This window comes from Hippopotamus amphibius, chromosome 4 (assembly GCF_030028045.1).
Source record: "Hippopotamus amphibius kiboko isolate mHipAmp2 chromosome 4, mHipAmp2.hap2, whole genome shotgun sequence".
In the NCBI taxonomy this organism is placed as follows: Eukaryota; Metazoa; Chordata; class Mammalia; order Artiodactyla; family Hippopotamidae; genus Hippopotamus; species Hippopotamus amphibius.
Window position 1 is genome coordinate 142,988,310 of NC_080189.1, and position 13,624 is coordinate 143,001,933.

Genomic DNA, 13,624 nt, shown 5'->3' on the forward strand with positions numbered 1-13,624 from the left:
CATCTCTGGCATTAGTTGGATTTGTTTCAGACTGGTATATCAGTACTCTAGAATGGGTATTGCTGAAATAACTTAAGGGGTGTGTTAATAAGGTGTGAGTCATAGAAATAAGCATGTGTTGTAGTTTACAAGGAGAAATTACATCTCAGCTTTAAGATTTCAGTGTAATCTGTAAAGTTAATTTTAGAAAAGCCATTGTAAATGGAATTCCTATGTCAGGCAACTCAATGTTTGATTTGTTAGATTATCTTATCTTTTGATTGCTTAATTTTTCCTTTTACTTTAAAAAATAATTTTATAATTGGGGCCATTATACTTTTCGTGTAGTGACTGACTGCAAAATGGATATTTTTAATAAGTTTTTATATTTTGATGGCCATTTCAATAAATGGTTACTAATTTGTTTTTTTCATTGGTGTCTTTTTCTTATTGATTTGTAGAATCGAGTTTTAAAAAATTCTTATTGTAGATTTAATACACATGTAAAGTTTTAAAACATACAGCTGTACAACATAAGGTGAATCTAGTTATTTTCCTGTGATTTCTTCAAGTATTTTATACATTTTCTTAAGTTTAAAATTTTAATCTGTCTGGATATCTTTAGTTGATCTGAATGATCAAATAAGTTGATTTTTAAATTTTTAAATATCAATTTGAATCTGTTTTAGGTTTTGAATTCCATTGTTTTCTGTTCTTTTATCTTTATCACACTGCAGTATATTGCTACCTTCCTATAATTGTTAGACTGATATCCCCTATCTCATAGAATTCTGTGAACGTGTACATAGAGAATAAATGCCCTAGGATTTTAGGAGGAGGAGAACTGTCTGTAGGTGTGATACTTGAACTGGAAGAGTAGACCTCATTGAGGCTCAGGTTTGGTTCTTATGCTGTGTTTTATAGATACTGTGTACTTCCTCAGCTAGATCATAAATTCATTTAATGTAAGTGAATCTATTTGTGCAGTGCTGCTAAGCATTCCTGTATTCTCCATTCAAAGTTTTAAATTTAAGTGGAGAATCAAAGTGAACAAAATTTATAAATAACAATATAATAATTATAAGGTGTTCTATAGGACTGCCATGCCACCTTTTTCCACCCTTACTCTGAATTAATTACTTTGTTTCCCATTTCCTTAAGAAAATAGTAGCATTAAGAGGATAATTTTTACAGGCTTCTACACTGTGTCTACCTCCTTGCCTGTGCCTATATGTTCTCTAGATGTCTGTGCTTCTGTCTAAGGCTAGTCTCTTATACACCAAATTCTTTCCCCTTTGCCATTTGAAAACATTGTCCCTCACCCCCCTGCATCAACAATCTTTCCCTTTCTACTGGATCATCTTTATCAACATGTTAACATGCTGTAATTTCTCCTGTCTTTAAAAACCAAAGTCCCAACCTTATATTCCCCTCCAGTTTCCATTGCATTTCTCTTGTTACTTCACAGGAAATCTTCTCCAAAGAGTTGTTCACACCTGCTGGAGTTCTCACTTTTGAATTCATTTCAGTCAGGTTTTGATCACCACCACTCTACTGCTTTGGTCAAAGTTACCACTAATGTCTCTGTTGCTAAAATCTGATAGTTTCTGTCAGTAGTTTTTATTGTACTTTATTTACTAACACCATTTGACAAAGTTGAGTAAGTTCTCCTTTTTGATATACTTTATTCATTTAGCAACCAGGGTGACATTCTTCTAATTTTCTTTCGACATTGTTCTAATTTTCTTTCTACTTCTTCTCCATCTCCTTTTCAAGTTCCTCTTCATCTTCCTGTTGTTGAATTGTCCAGGGGCTCCCTCTTGAGACCTGGGCTCTGTTTTTACTTATTCCTTTGGTGATTTTATCCAAGCTTATGGCTTGAAATATAACTCATATGCTGAATACTCCTAAATTTATATCTTTAGCCTGTATCCCTCACCTGTCTAAGCACTCTTTTTGTTTATCTGTCCACTGAATATCTCCACCTGTCTCAAACCTAACTCCTAGTCCTCAACCTCAACCATGTCCTTTCCAGACTTCCCCCATCTAAGTAAAGGGCAACTCTTATCTTTGGCTTAGTCTGAAAGCTTTGGAGTTGTCTTTGTCTTTGCTTGTTCTCTCACACCCCATATTCTAGTCCTCAGCAAATCATCTTTTCTCTACCCTCACAGTGTACTCAAGAGTGTGACTACTGCTTACTACCACTCTTGCTACCAGCTTACTGTGATAATCTGTTGCCTAGATTACTTCAGTTGTCTTTTAAGTTTTCTCTGCTTTCACTTTCTCCCTATACCCCCTTCTACTCAAAACCCTCCATTGGTTTCCCGTGTTACTCAGGGTACAAGCTACAGCCTTTCCAATTGCCTGTAAGAAACTACATGATTTATTCACTGCCCTCTGCCCCCTTCAGATTATTTCTTCAACCTTATCTTCTACTACTTTTCCTCTTGTTCATTACACTTGAACCACATTGTCTTTATTGTTCTTGCTCAAATGTGTCAGGTTGTGTGCCTGTCGCATATATTGTATATTAATTGTGAGACTTTCTTCCTTTTAGTAGAATGCTAGCCCTGTAAGGACAGGGATTGTGGCCTTTTGTATTGAGGTTCATTCAGAATGCCCTTTTGGAAAACAATTTTGATGTTTACTAATTGGTGCTAAATAATTATACAAAGTGAATTAATAGACTTGTGGAAGATGGTAGTTGAAAAGATATTTTCATAGGTATGATTTGAGCTGTGTTTTGAAGGATAAGTGAAGATTTGATACAAAGGACAAGGGAAAGGTTTTTAGCTTTGATACTAGGGAGGAGGGGAAATTGGACTTTTTAGAAAGTCTCTCCTTTTGGTTTCCCAATTTAGAACCTGTAGTGCCACCTTACTGCTGATTTTGTCTTCTTAGTTTTGTCTGCTGATCTTCTGTAGCTGGTTGTAGTTTACATTCCTTAAAATCATATCTAAAACTCCCAGACAAAAACCTATTCCTGTATTCTTGAACTTGACATGTGATTTCATAATTTATGGATTTCTTCCAAGCTAGAAACATAAGCATTGTCTTAGACGCCTCCTTCACTTTCACCATGCTCTTTTTTTTTTCCCTTGGCAGTATGGAAGCTTAGTTCCCCACTTAGGAATCAAACCTGCACCCCCTTCATTGGAAGCATGGAGTCTTAACCACTGGACTGCCAGGGAAGTCCCTTACTGTGCTCTAATACTTGCCTTGTCCTCTATCTGCGTTGACTTAATTCACTCATCAGATCGATTTAGCCTATTGAAATAGTCATTTTAATTGGTCTCCTTGCACCTATATTAATTTATCCATTGGATTTTAAATTTTGATTATAATTTTTATTTGTAGAAGTCCTAATTGATTCGTATCTACCCCAGTTACTTTTGATAGTTTCAGTTCTTTGGTCATTTTCCCAGTTCCCTCTTACTTCTTTATGTGTGTAGGTTGTAATCTATATCTATTAATTCCAATGTCTTGAATCTTTAGGGGTGTGATTCCTTAGTTTATTTCTGTTGCCTCTTGCTCATGGTGGCTTATCTCATGTTCTGTCATTTTGTGTTGTGGGCTCTTATCTGGATGACAGTCTTTGGAAATCTTGAGGTTCCTGGCTTGAGGGAGTAATCCACCAGCGAAGATATGCATTGACTTCTGCCACATGCACCGTGGGCACCACCAACTTGGGACCACTTACATTTTTTGTCTTGGCATTTCCAACATCATGTTAAGGAGTTTGAACTTCAGACCTATGTAAGAAGAGATCCCCGGAGCCAAGGCAGAATTGGGACCAAAAGTCAAGACTCTTGGCTTTATTTTAGTGCTTTGTTATATTACTGTTTATCAGTCTTAAAATTTATTTTTCTTCGAGATATATCTGGAATATGACATGCATACTTTATTTGAAGTTTAGTGACAACACAATGCCTAAATCTTAAATTTTATCGAGAAGATTTCAGAAAATATTATAGATAACTTCTGTTGTGGAATGGAAATCTGATTAAATGATACTTGTCCACTTTTCATCACTGTATAGTATACTTTTTATCATTGTATAGTAATTCCATAAATAAACAGTTTTCCTTAAAAAGATTAACTTGTACATTAAGAAAAACAACATAAGATGTTATTGTGGATTTAAAGGAAGAGAAACATGGTACAAACTGGCATGTTTGGAATACACACTGTTTAGATTCAGCATGATCAGGTTAGAGATAGATTTTTTAACTTATGAACTCTATTTTTACAGAGAACTTGTGGTGGGAGCTTTCAGCTTAGACTTCACAGCTACTTGTAATAATATTATAACTGTGTTGTACATTGAATAAAGCTCATGTAGGCTATTCGTGGTGCTTTATATATCTTTTAAAGATGTGTTCATTTAGTTGTTCACACATTGTAGATTTATACAGGAACTTTTAAGAAATTAAGTGTTCTTGGGTTGAAAACTACGTTTCCCTCAACTCTTTGCTTGCTCTTTACAAATATGCTTGCTTATATGTTGTTTGGTATATACATCAGTGGAAAAAAAAATTGACTTTCAGTTTGTTCAGATTTAAGTCTTGAATTTTTGTTATATTTTTCTTGCTTGTTCTTTTGAGTTACTCCAGTTGACGTCAATTGAAGGACAGATAACTTATAAAATTAGTTTTTTGGTGTCATTTGTTTTATTAAATGTTCTTTTAATTTAAAGAAAATGATGTCAGAGGCAAGTGTAACTAAAATACTGTGGTAGTAAGAAAAGAGATGTCAAAATTCTTACATTTACTTGAAACTCAGTAGTATATCAGATTGCTTCCATTTTTCCTTGTAATATATAAGCAATAATTCTTTGATTTGTGTTTATTTAAACTTTTAAAAGTATAATATTGTTCAGTCAGGATGGTTACTTAAATTTCTCTTTTAATGTAGAAAAAATTAAAAAAGTTGAATAATGAACTATATGCTAAAAATATTTGTAATTTTACTCTAAAAAGGTAATGATTCTCATTTTTTTGTAGTCTCAGACTGTATTTAATTGTGCTCAACATAAATAATTTTCAGCTTTTTTTAATGTAATGTATTTTGCAGCATTACACTGTCTTTATTGTCTCAGATGTTGTGATGTTTAAATGTGTGCTGTTTCTGTAGGTGTCCCACACTTAATTTCATTGCCTTATCATTATAAACAGTGGGCCCATCATTATGTATATAGTTTTATCCTTTTTGATTAAGTAGTTCTCTTGAACTTGTAAAACTAAAGTGAAGGAGCAATTATTTGAAATTTTAGTGTTCATGTTATTTGTTATATTAATATAAACAGATTGTTGAGCCTTCTGAGAAGTTTACAAAATTTAACTCGGTGCAGCTCAATTTTTGTATGAATAAACCTAAGTTACAGGAAGGCAAGTAAATAGTATCTTAAAACTATTTGATTAGCATTCATGATACATAATTAGATGAAACACAGAATATATATATCCATTCTGTTAACTTTTTTGGGTTTTTGGGGGGTAGGCCAGGGCAGGGATGAAAACGTTCATCTCTTGTTCTAGAGCAGGTTTTTTTTTAACCTGGGATCCATGCATATCTTTCAGGGAGTCCAGAAATGTTCTGAAATTATATGTACACCTCAGTGTATATACTTTTTTGTTTTGAGAAAGAAGACAGGTATCTTTCATAAGTTTCTTGAAAGACTTATGTCCAAATAAAAGGTAAAGCTACTGGTTTGGGCTTGATTTCTTATGATCCCATGTATAGCTCACTCCTGGTTCACTTGACAGAGAAATCTGTACCACCATTAGCTGTTAATTACATTAAAATTGGGTTCTGTTAAGGTTTCAGGTGTGATTAGGTTAAAAGGTCCTTAATATTACAAAGGGACTGTGGTAATATGGAAGAAATTAACATTGGTGACTTTTGCTATCATCTCCAAATCCGAGCCTCTGCTTGTCTCCATGGTTTTCTGTCTCAACATTTTTCTGTCTCAATATTGAATTGCTGCTGTGGACTTAACAAAATGTTGATGACCTGATTCCTATCACCTTGAGCTGAATTAATTGTCTCAACCTCTCCTCCTTCCTGTTTCTTTTATTTTTCTGTTGCACCCTCCCCTTTTAAAAATCTTCCTGTCTTTGCTCTTTTCCCTATATTCCCCTGCGTTTCATTCTGTGTTCTTTTGCCGCCATTTCCCCCCTCTTTATATTACTTATACCCATAGGTATAATGTAAAACTGTAGTATATTAATTGATACTGCAGTACTTATTCATTTTGCCATTTTTAAAAATAAGCAAGGAATTGAAAACTTTACGGGTTTCTCTTAAACTAACAAAATTTAAAATATTAAGGCAAGTGAGACTGTACCCATGATTATGGCACAATTCTTTAATTTACATATTCATCTTAAAAACCTATTATATGTGAGGTGTTTTGATCATATAAGTAAAATTACGATTTTGACTATTCAGTATTTAATTGAATTTAACAGTCTTAGTATTTACAGTCTTAACAGCAATATTTTGGAGTTGATACTTGCTAATTTAACTCATTTTGATGTATATTTTATCTCAGTTTTTTGTATTATATGTAATATTGTTATGAACGTGTTTATATATGCTTTTCCTTGTAAATTTCTTGGGATAAAAAATCAGAAATATTGGATTAAAGCAATGTAGACATTTTCTTGACTTTAAATTTGCCTTGGTGTTTTGGTTGGGCTCCTCCTAGATGCAGAAATAGAGCTCAAATGACTGGGAATTGAATTGTGTGAAGGGAATCTCCTGAAAATACAAAGATAGAAACCATGATTCTTCCAGGCTTATATGGGACCTGGAAAAGGGAACTAGAAAAATCATCAGAACATTTGAGGAATCTGAGTTTCGGAGTTCTTGTGGTCTCATGGCCTCTTTTCTCCCTGAACATTTGCTTCTTGCTCTGTTTCACATAGATTTTGCTCTCCTAGGAGGACCTAGGTTGCATGTGGCTGCAGCTTGCTGTTCATCAGAGTCCTTCTAACTTTGACTTGACCTTTTTTCAGTATCTGTGGCTGCTGCTAAGTGCCTTAGCCTCTTTTCTTCCTTCAAAGCAAAAATCCATAGAGTTCTAATCCTTTTTCTCCCCCAACTCCCCAGCCAAGTTGAACAGGCTTTGTAGCCTGTAGATGGTAACGTAAAAACAAAAAAACAACAACAAAAAAATCTTTTAAAAATCATTTCTGGTTGACTGTTGCCAGGCACAGTAATATATGTCTAATACATTAAAAATCTTGGATAGTTCATGAATTATCAGGGAAGAACAATTCTGTATAAAGTTCCTTTTAGTCTTTTGTTAGCACATGATTCCTTTTCTTCGTCACCTTGTTAAAACCTCTTAGTAAGTCCAGGGTTGTGTTAATATCATTAAAAATTTTGCTTATTGATTAAACATTATTAAGATAGAATGGTGATTGCCCATTGTGTATTTGCAATATAACATTTTTTTTTTTGCAGTAAGAGGGACCTTGAAAAAATCAAGAAAAGCATCTTATTTGTAACTTATTTTAGTGCCAAATGACATATCCTAACATTTTGATTTTTACTTTATTATATTTCCATATCCTTGATGTATCTATCCCACCATGTCATGAGGCTGTTAGTTAACTGGAATAAAGGCGCTCACAGTTTGTGAATAGACTTAAACCTAAGTGAAGGAATGAACCACTTCTGTTTTCTTTGCTGTTAAGAGTGTGGTACTTTTAATGAATATCTAGTGTGTTGGTAATAGTTAATGCCTCTTTATTTCTGTATATAGTAGTATTCATGAACATTGTACAGTAAGAGGAAAACTAAATACTAATAGGGTCAAAAGTGGATTTTTTGGGGAAAAAGTAATGAACGGCAAAGTTTTTTTTTTTCCTTCCGTTAGAATCTTTTCACATTTAAAAATAGAAGGATATGTTACACGCCTAGTTACCACAAATTTTTTTTATAGTACATTTGAATTGTAGTTGGTAAAGTAATCAAGTATGTGATTTAAAAAAACTAACCTGTTTACATTGTAGATCAGGTTAAACCTGAAATACCACTTTAAAGAACAGAGGTTTCGTGCGGTTTAATTTTTATAAGACTGACTCAAGTTTTTGTTTTTATTTTTTCCTTCTTTCACATTTAGGTTTTATAGGATCACATTAACAAAAGCACCATGGAGTTTTATGAGTCAACATATTTTATTGTTCTTATTCCTTCAGTAGTTATTACAGTAATTTTCCTCTTCTTCTGGCTTTTCATGAAAGAAACATTATATGATGAAGTTCTTGCAAAACAGAAAAGAGAGCAAAAGCTTATTCCTACCAAAACAGATAAAAAGAAGGCAGAAAAGAAAAAGAATAAAAAGAGAGATATCCAAAATGGGAGCCTCCATGAGTCCGATTCTGAGAGTGTACCCCGGGACTTTAAATTATCTGATGCCTTGGCTGTAGAAGATGAGCAAGTTATACCTGTTCTACTGAATGTGGTTGAAAGTTCAAGTAGTGTTAGAGAAAGAAAGAAGAAGGAAAAGAAACACAAGCCTGTACTAGAAGAGCAGGTCACCAAAGAAAGTGATGTATCAAAGATTCCATGCAAGAAAGTAGAACCTGTCCCTGTTACTAAACAGCCCACCCCACCCTTGGAAGCAGCGGCCTCAAAGAAAAAACCAGGGCAGAAGAAGTCTAAAAATGGAAGCGGTATTGTAATCTATTCAACTTTATTGCATGGTTATATTTGTTTTAATAACTGTAGAGTTTGAAGTTCAGATAACTTTGTTAAGTGTGCGCATAAATATTAAATACTGAGTCTAAAATCGAGATCATTATCCTTTTCACTGTGTGTTTTCATTAATTACTGATAGAATTAGTATTGATCATAAAACAGTATTTAGAACTAAATTTCATATTACAAATATGGAAAAGGCTTTTAATGGAAATATATAAAATCTGTCTTACTAAAACCACTAAGGACCTGTAAATATCAGTAGTTAGAAACTCTTACATTAATTTCAATCAGTACTTTTTTTAAGTAATTAATTTATTTTTATTTTTGGTTGTGTTGGGTCTTTGTTGCTGCACAGGGGCTTTCTCTAGTTGTGGAGAGCGAGGGCTACTCTTTCTTGCGGTGCATGGGCCTCTCAGTGTGGTGGCCTCTCTTGCTGTGGAGCATGGGCTCTAGGCTTGTGGGCTTCAGTAGTTGTGGCACATGGGCTCAGTAGTTGTGGCTTGTGGGCTCCAGAGTGCAGGCTCAGTAGTTGCGGCACATGGGCTTAGCTGCTCTGTGCCATGTGGAATCCTCCCAGACCAGGGATTGAACCAGTGTCCCCTGCATTGTCAGGTGGATTCTTAACCACTGCATCACCTGGGAAGTCCCTTAACCAGTACTTTCTAATCAATGTGATAGTGATTAAAGATGAAAAGAAAAATCAGGTACCATTTTCACCCTTGATTGATTAATCTGTTTTCTGCTAGGTATTATGTTAGGTACTAGGGCTACAGAGGTGGAGTGCATTTTCAAGGTAGTCACATGCTAGCTGTGGATACAAACAGAAATAGGTTATTATAATATAAAAAATTTAGTATAATGAGCTAGGTATTCCTAAACCAGTGTAGGAATTCTAAGATGGGCCATGTAACGCCCAAAATTAATCTTAAAGGTTGAATAAGTACTAGTGAGTTTTTCTTGGTGAATAGGGTGTTCCAAGGGGAGGGGTTAACAGGTGCAACAGAAAAGACATCAGAAATGTTGTGCTGATGGTTGAAATTGAAACAGTTTGCTCTGTATGAAAGGACTTGCATTAATCATTAAGTTGTTTTCATATCTTGTGGAGTATTAAGTTAGTTATATTGGACTTAAAATATTTACTTGCGAGCTATGATCAAGCATGGTACTAGAGAAATAAGAGTAAAGGGGAGAGAAGGACATGTAAGCCAATAATGAAATGTGACTTATGTAAGAAAAGTACAACGTATAAAAGTAGTTCAGAGCCAAGACAACTAGTACTTATGGCGACCATGGGTCAAAAGCTTTGCTGAGGAGGCAGTGCCTGAGCTGGGTCTTCCAGAATGGATCACTTCCTCTAGCAGGTAGTGGAATCTTATTCCCTGCTGGCAGAAGATCATGCATAGAGGCATAAAAGTGCAAGAGTACAGTGTATTGTTGAACCATGAAATGGGAGGTGTTGGGAGTGGTAGGAAACAAAGCTGAAAAGATAATAGAGTGGGTAGATCACGATGATTTTTGTATGCGATGCTGAGGAGCTGGGATGTTATAATTTGGCCATTGTGGAGTTTCAAGCAGGTTAGTTTGCATGGTTAGATTTACATTTTGGGAAGGTATTTTTGGCAGAACTCGGGAAGATAAGTTTCATAGGGCAGTGTTTGATATAGGCAAACTCGTTAACAGGGTATTATTTTCCAAAGTTAAGTTGAAGGACTGAACTATGGTAGTGACAGAAGAAATAATAAGGAGATTAGAAAGATCTGCAAAGCAAAAATGATGACTCACATTATTGCATAGGATGTGGCAGAAAAAGGAGAAAGCAGGATCAAACATGATTTCCGAGTTAGGTCAGGGTTGGCAAATTGCAACCTGTGAGCCAAATCTGGCCTTCTTGTTTTCTGTGGCCCGTGAACCGAGAATGGTCTTTACATTTCAAATGGATTAAAAAAATTAAAAGAAGAGTAATATTGTGTTAAATGTAGAAATTATATGAAATTCAAACATCCGTGTCCATAAATCAGGCTTTTTGAATGCAGCCGCACTCATGTGTTAACATACGTCTGTGGCTGGCTTTCACACTGCAACAGCAGGTGAATAATTGTGACAGAGTCTAAATGTCCCAGAAAACCTAAAGTATTTACTGGTCAGCCCTTTATAGGAAAGATTAGCTAACCTCTGATTGGTAGATGTTGATAGCACTAAGGAGGAAATAATGGGGAGAGAGCGGATGTGTACTGAGAGGAGAATGCTTTCAGTTTGTGTTTCTGTTGCCTATGGAGTCTGTTTACATAGGGAGCAATTCAGGATGCAGTAGGAAATGTAAGTACAGAGACATAAGGCTAGATACAGATTCAGAAGCCTTAAGTATGAAGGAAGTAGTTGATGTCCTGGGTGTAGAGAAGATCATTCAAGGAAAGTATTTAAGATGAGAACACAACCCTGAAGAATACCAGCATACAAGGTATTCAGTAAGAACAGCTTGCAAAGGAGACTGCAAAGGAAAATTATGAGTATAAGAAAAGAATTAACATGGGAGCTAAATGTTAAGTTTTATTTTTTGTGGTAAAATATATGTAGCATAAAATTTACCATTTTAACCATTTTGAAGTGTATAGTTCTGTGGCATTGAGTACATTCACATTCTTGTACAGTCATCACCACCTGCCATCTCAAGAACTTTTCATCTTTCCCAACTAAAATTCTGTACCCATTAAGCACTAATTCCCCATTCTTCCCTCCCTCTAGTTCTTGGCAAGCACCATTCTGCTTTCTGTGTCTGTGAATTTGACTACTCTAGGTACTTCATATAAGTGAAATCATACAATATTTGTCCTTTTGTGAGGGCTTCTTTCACTTAGCATAATGGAGAGGAGAGAAGTTTAAGGAGGTAGAGACCAACAGTATGACATGCTAAATAGAGGTCAGATAAGGATTAAAGGTTATTAATGTGGTGTTTGGGACACTAGGGACCTGAGTAAAATCTTTCATGGATATAAAATGGCAGCGATAAAAATCAGGTTGCAATTAGTTGGGAAATGATTGGTAGGAAAGGAAGTACAGACTGTTCTTTTGTCAATATAAGAAGGAAATGGGTGTGGGAGGCTAGGGATTGTGGTGGGAAGTGTTTTATTTTTTAAGATGATAAGAGATTTGACCATGCCTATAAGCTGAGTAGGGCTAGGAGTGGCTGAGAAATGGGATGTGAAAGAAGGAGCAAGTACTAGAAGTCCTGATGAAATTAAAGAGCAGGTGTTGCAGAGTAAGAAAGTTAGAGTAAGTGAGAGAATTGTATATCACAGTGTAAAGTTTTGGTGGTAAAGCCTTCTGGGAAGTATTCATTAATAATTGAATCTTTTCTGGTGTGTTCATTGTTTGCTATGATGATTTTTCATTTATTTTTAATAAAGATGATCAGGATAAAAAGGTGGAACCTCTTATGGCACCTTCAAAAAAGCAAGAATCATTACCGCTGCATCAAGAGACTAAACAAGAAAGTGGATCAGGAAAGAAGAAAGTTTCATCAAAGAAGCAAAAGACTGAAAATGGTGAAATGTGTAGATACGTATTTTATAAATACTAAGTGTAGAGAAGTCCACTAGGACAAGGACCCTAGAGACCTCACATGCTTTTTAATTCCTAGCTTAATGTGTACTATAATAGCTTTAATACTAATACAAGTCCAGAGTGCTTTGAGAGATGGGCAGGGTATGAGTTTGTGGTGAAGACCTTTATTTGAAGTTTAAAAAGGGCAAAGCATTTATAAATATTCTCATTCTTAACTGAGTTTTTAAAATAGTGTAACTAACATACAAACTGTATAGAAGAAAAGTATTCCTGAAATATTTGTGCTTTTTAATAGCACACAAAGATGATGCTTGAGAACATTAGTTAGATTTACTATTACCCTACATTCCTAATTATTTATTAAATGTCATTTGCATGTATATATGAGAAACATCCAGTTAAAAGTGATGGAGCAATTTTTATTTGTTTGGAATTGTCCACAGAAGACTTAGCTGTAAAATTTATGTAGATTAAACAGTGACTTTTATAATACTGGGCTGTGATATCAACTGGTGCTAGAAAATAGTAAAATTGGAAAGGGAAAAAGATGAAATTCTGTTATTTGCATTAAAATCATGATATATCAAGCAATCAGGTATAGAAAAATATTACCCCCACATATTTGATAATATTAAATACTTATTATAGATTTTAAATAAAAGAACTGTATGTACCCCAAAGTTTTTTTTTTAAGTAGGGATTTAGAGAGACTTCCATATGGATGTGGAAGTTTGTGTCTCTAACCAAAAGATATCAGACTTCAGTATTCAGACTCTTAGAGTTCTTCCCATTAAAATTAGGAACAAAGTAAGAAGGCTTCCTTCCTCTACTTTTAATGTTGTTCTGGAAGTTTTAACTAGTGTAGTAAGATGTGCCATGTAAGTTAGAGGCATAACTATTAGAAATGAAAAGATATCTGTGAGGAACAATGACTAATTTTTGTATCTAGCAAGGAAAAAACACTCAGTTAAGAATTATCAATTGCAATAAGAGGTCAGTAAAGTACCAACATATATAAAAATTAATAATTTTCCTTGAGCACTAATCAAACATGAATGGATTCTTAGTTAAATCAAGAGAAACATGAGAACTAACGTATAATGTATAAGAGTGTATAAGAAGAAATTTTCCATTACTATTAGAGAAGATGTGTGATACCCTTTAGATAACCTAAATGAGGTACTACAATATTGAACTGGTATTTCTTTCCTTTTTTTTTTTTTGTTTTTGTTTTTGTTTTTTCTTTTTTATGAACTGGTATTTCTTAATTAGAAGAGTGTTTTGACTTGTTAAATTATAGAATAGGAATTCAAAGCCAAATTGAACTGATATTAGAGATTTGAAAATAACTGCATTTATCATTAAACTTAAT

At 34.4% G+C, this 13,624-nt stretch overlaps 1 protein-coding gene across 10 annotated transcripts in view; it reads left to right on the forward strand.

Moving 5' to 3' along the window:
• KTN1 (kinectin 1) overlaps nt 1-13,624 on the forward strand; it is a 126,194-nt gene that overhangs the window by 18,621 nt on the left and 93,949 nt on the right. For 9 of the 10 annotated variants that reach the window (XM_057732885.1, XM_057732891.1, XM_057732888.1 and 6 more), the window contains 2 exons: nt 8,111-8,663; nt 12,096-12,233. In XM_057732885.1, coding sequence (XP_057588868.1) covers nt 8,141-8,663; nt 12,096-12,233 — 661 coding nt within the window. In that variant the 5' untranslated portion in view covers nt 8,111-8,140. The remainder of the gene's footprint in view (nt 1-8,110; nt 8,664-12,095; nt 12,234-13,624) is intronic. The other variant, XM_057732893.1, reaches the window with a different exon arrangement.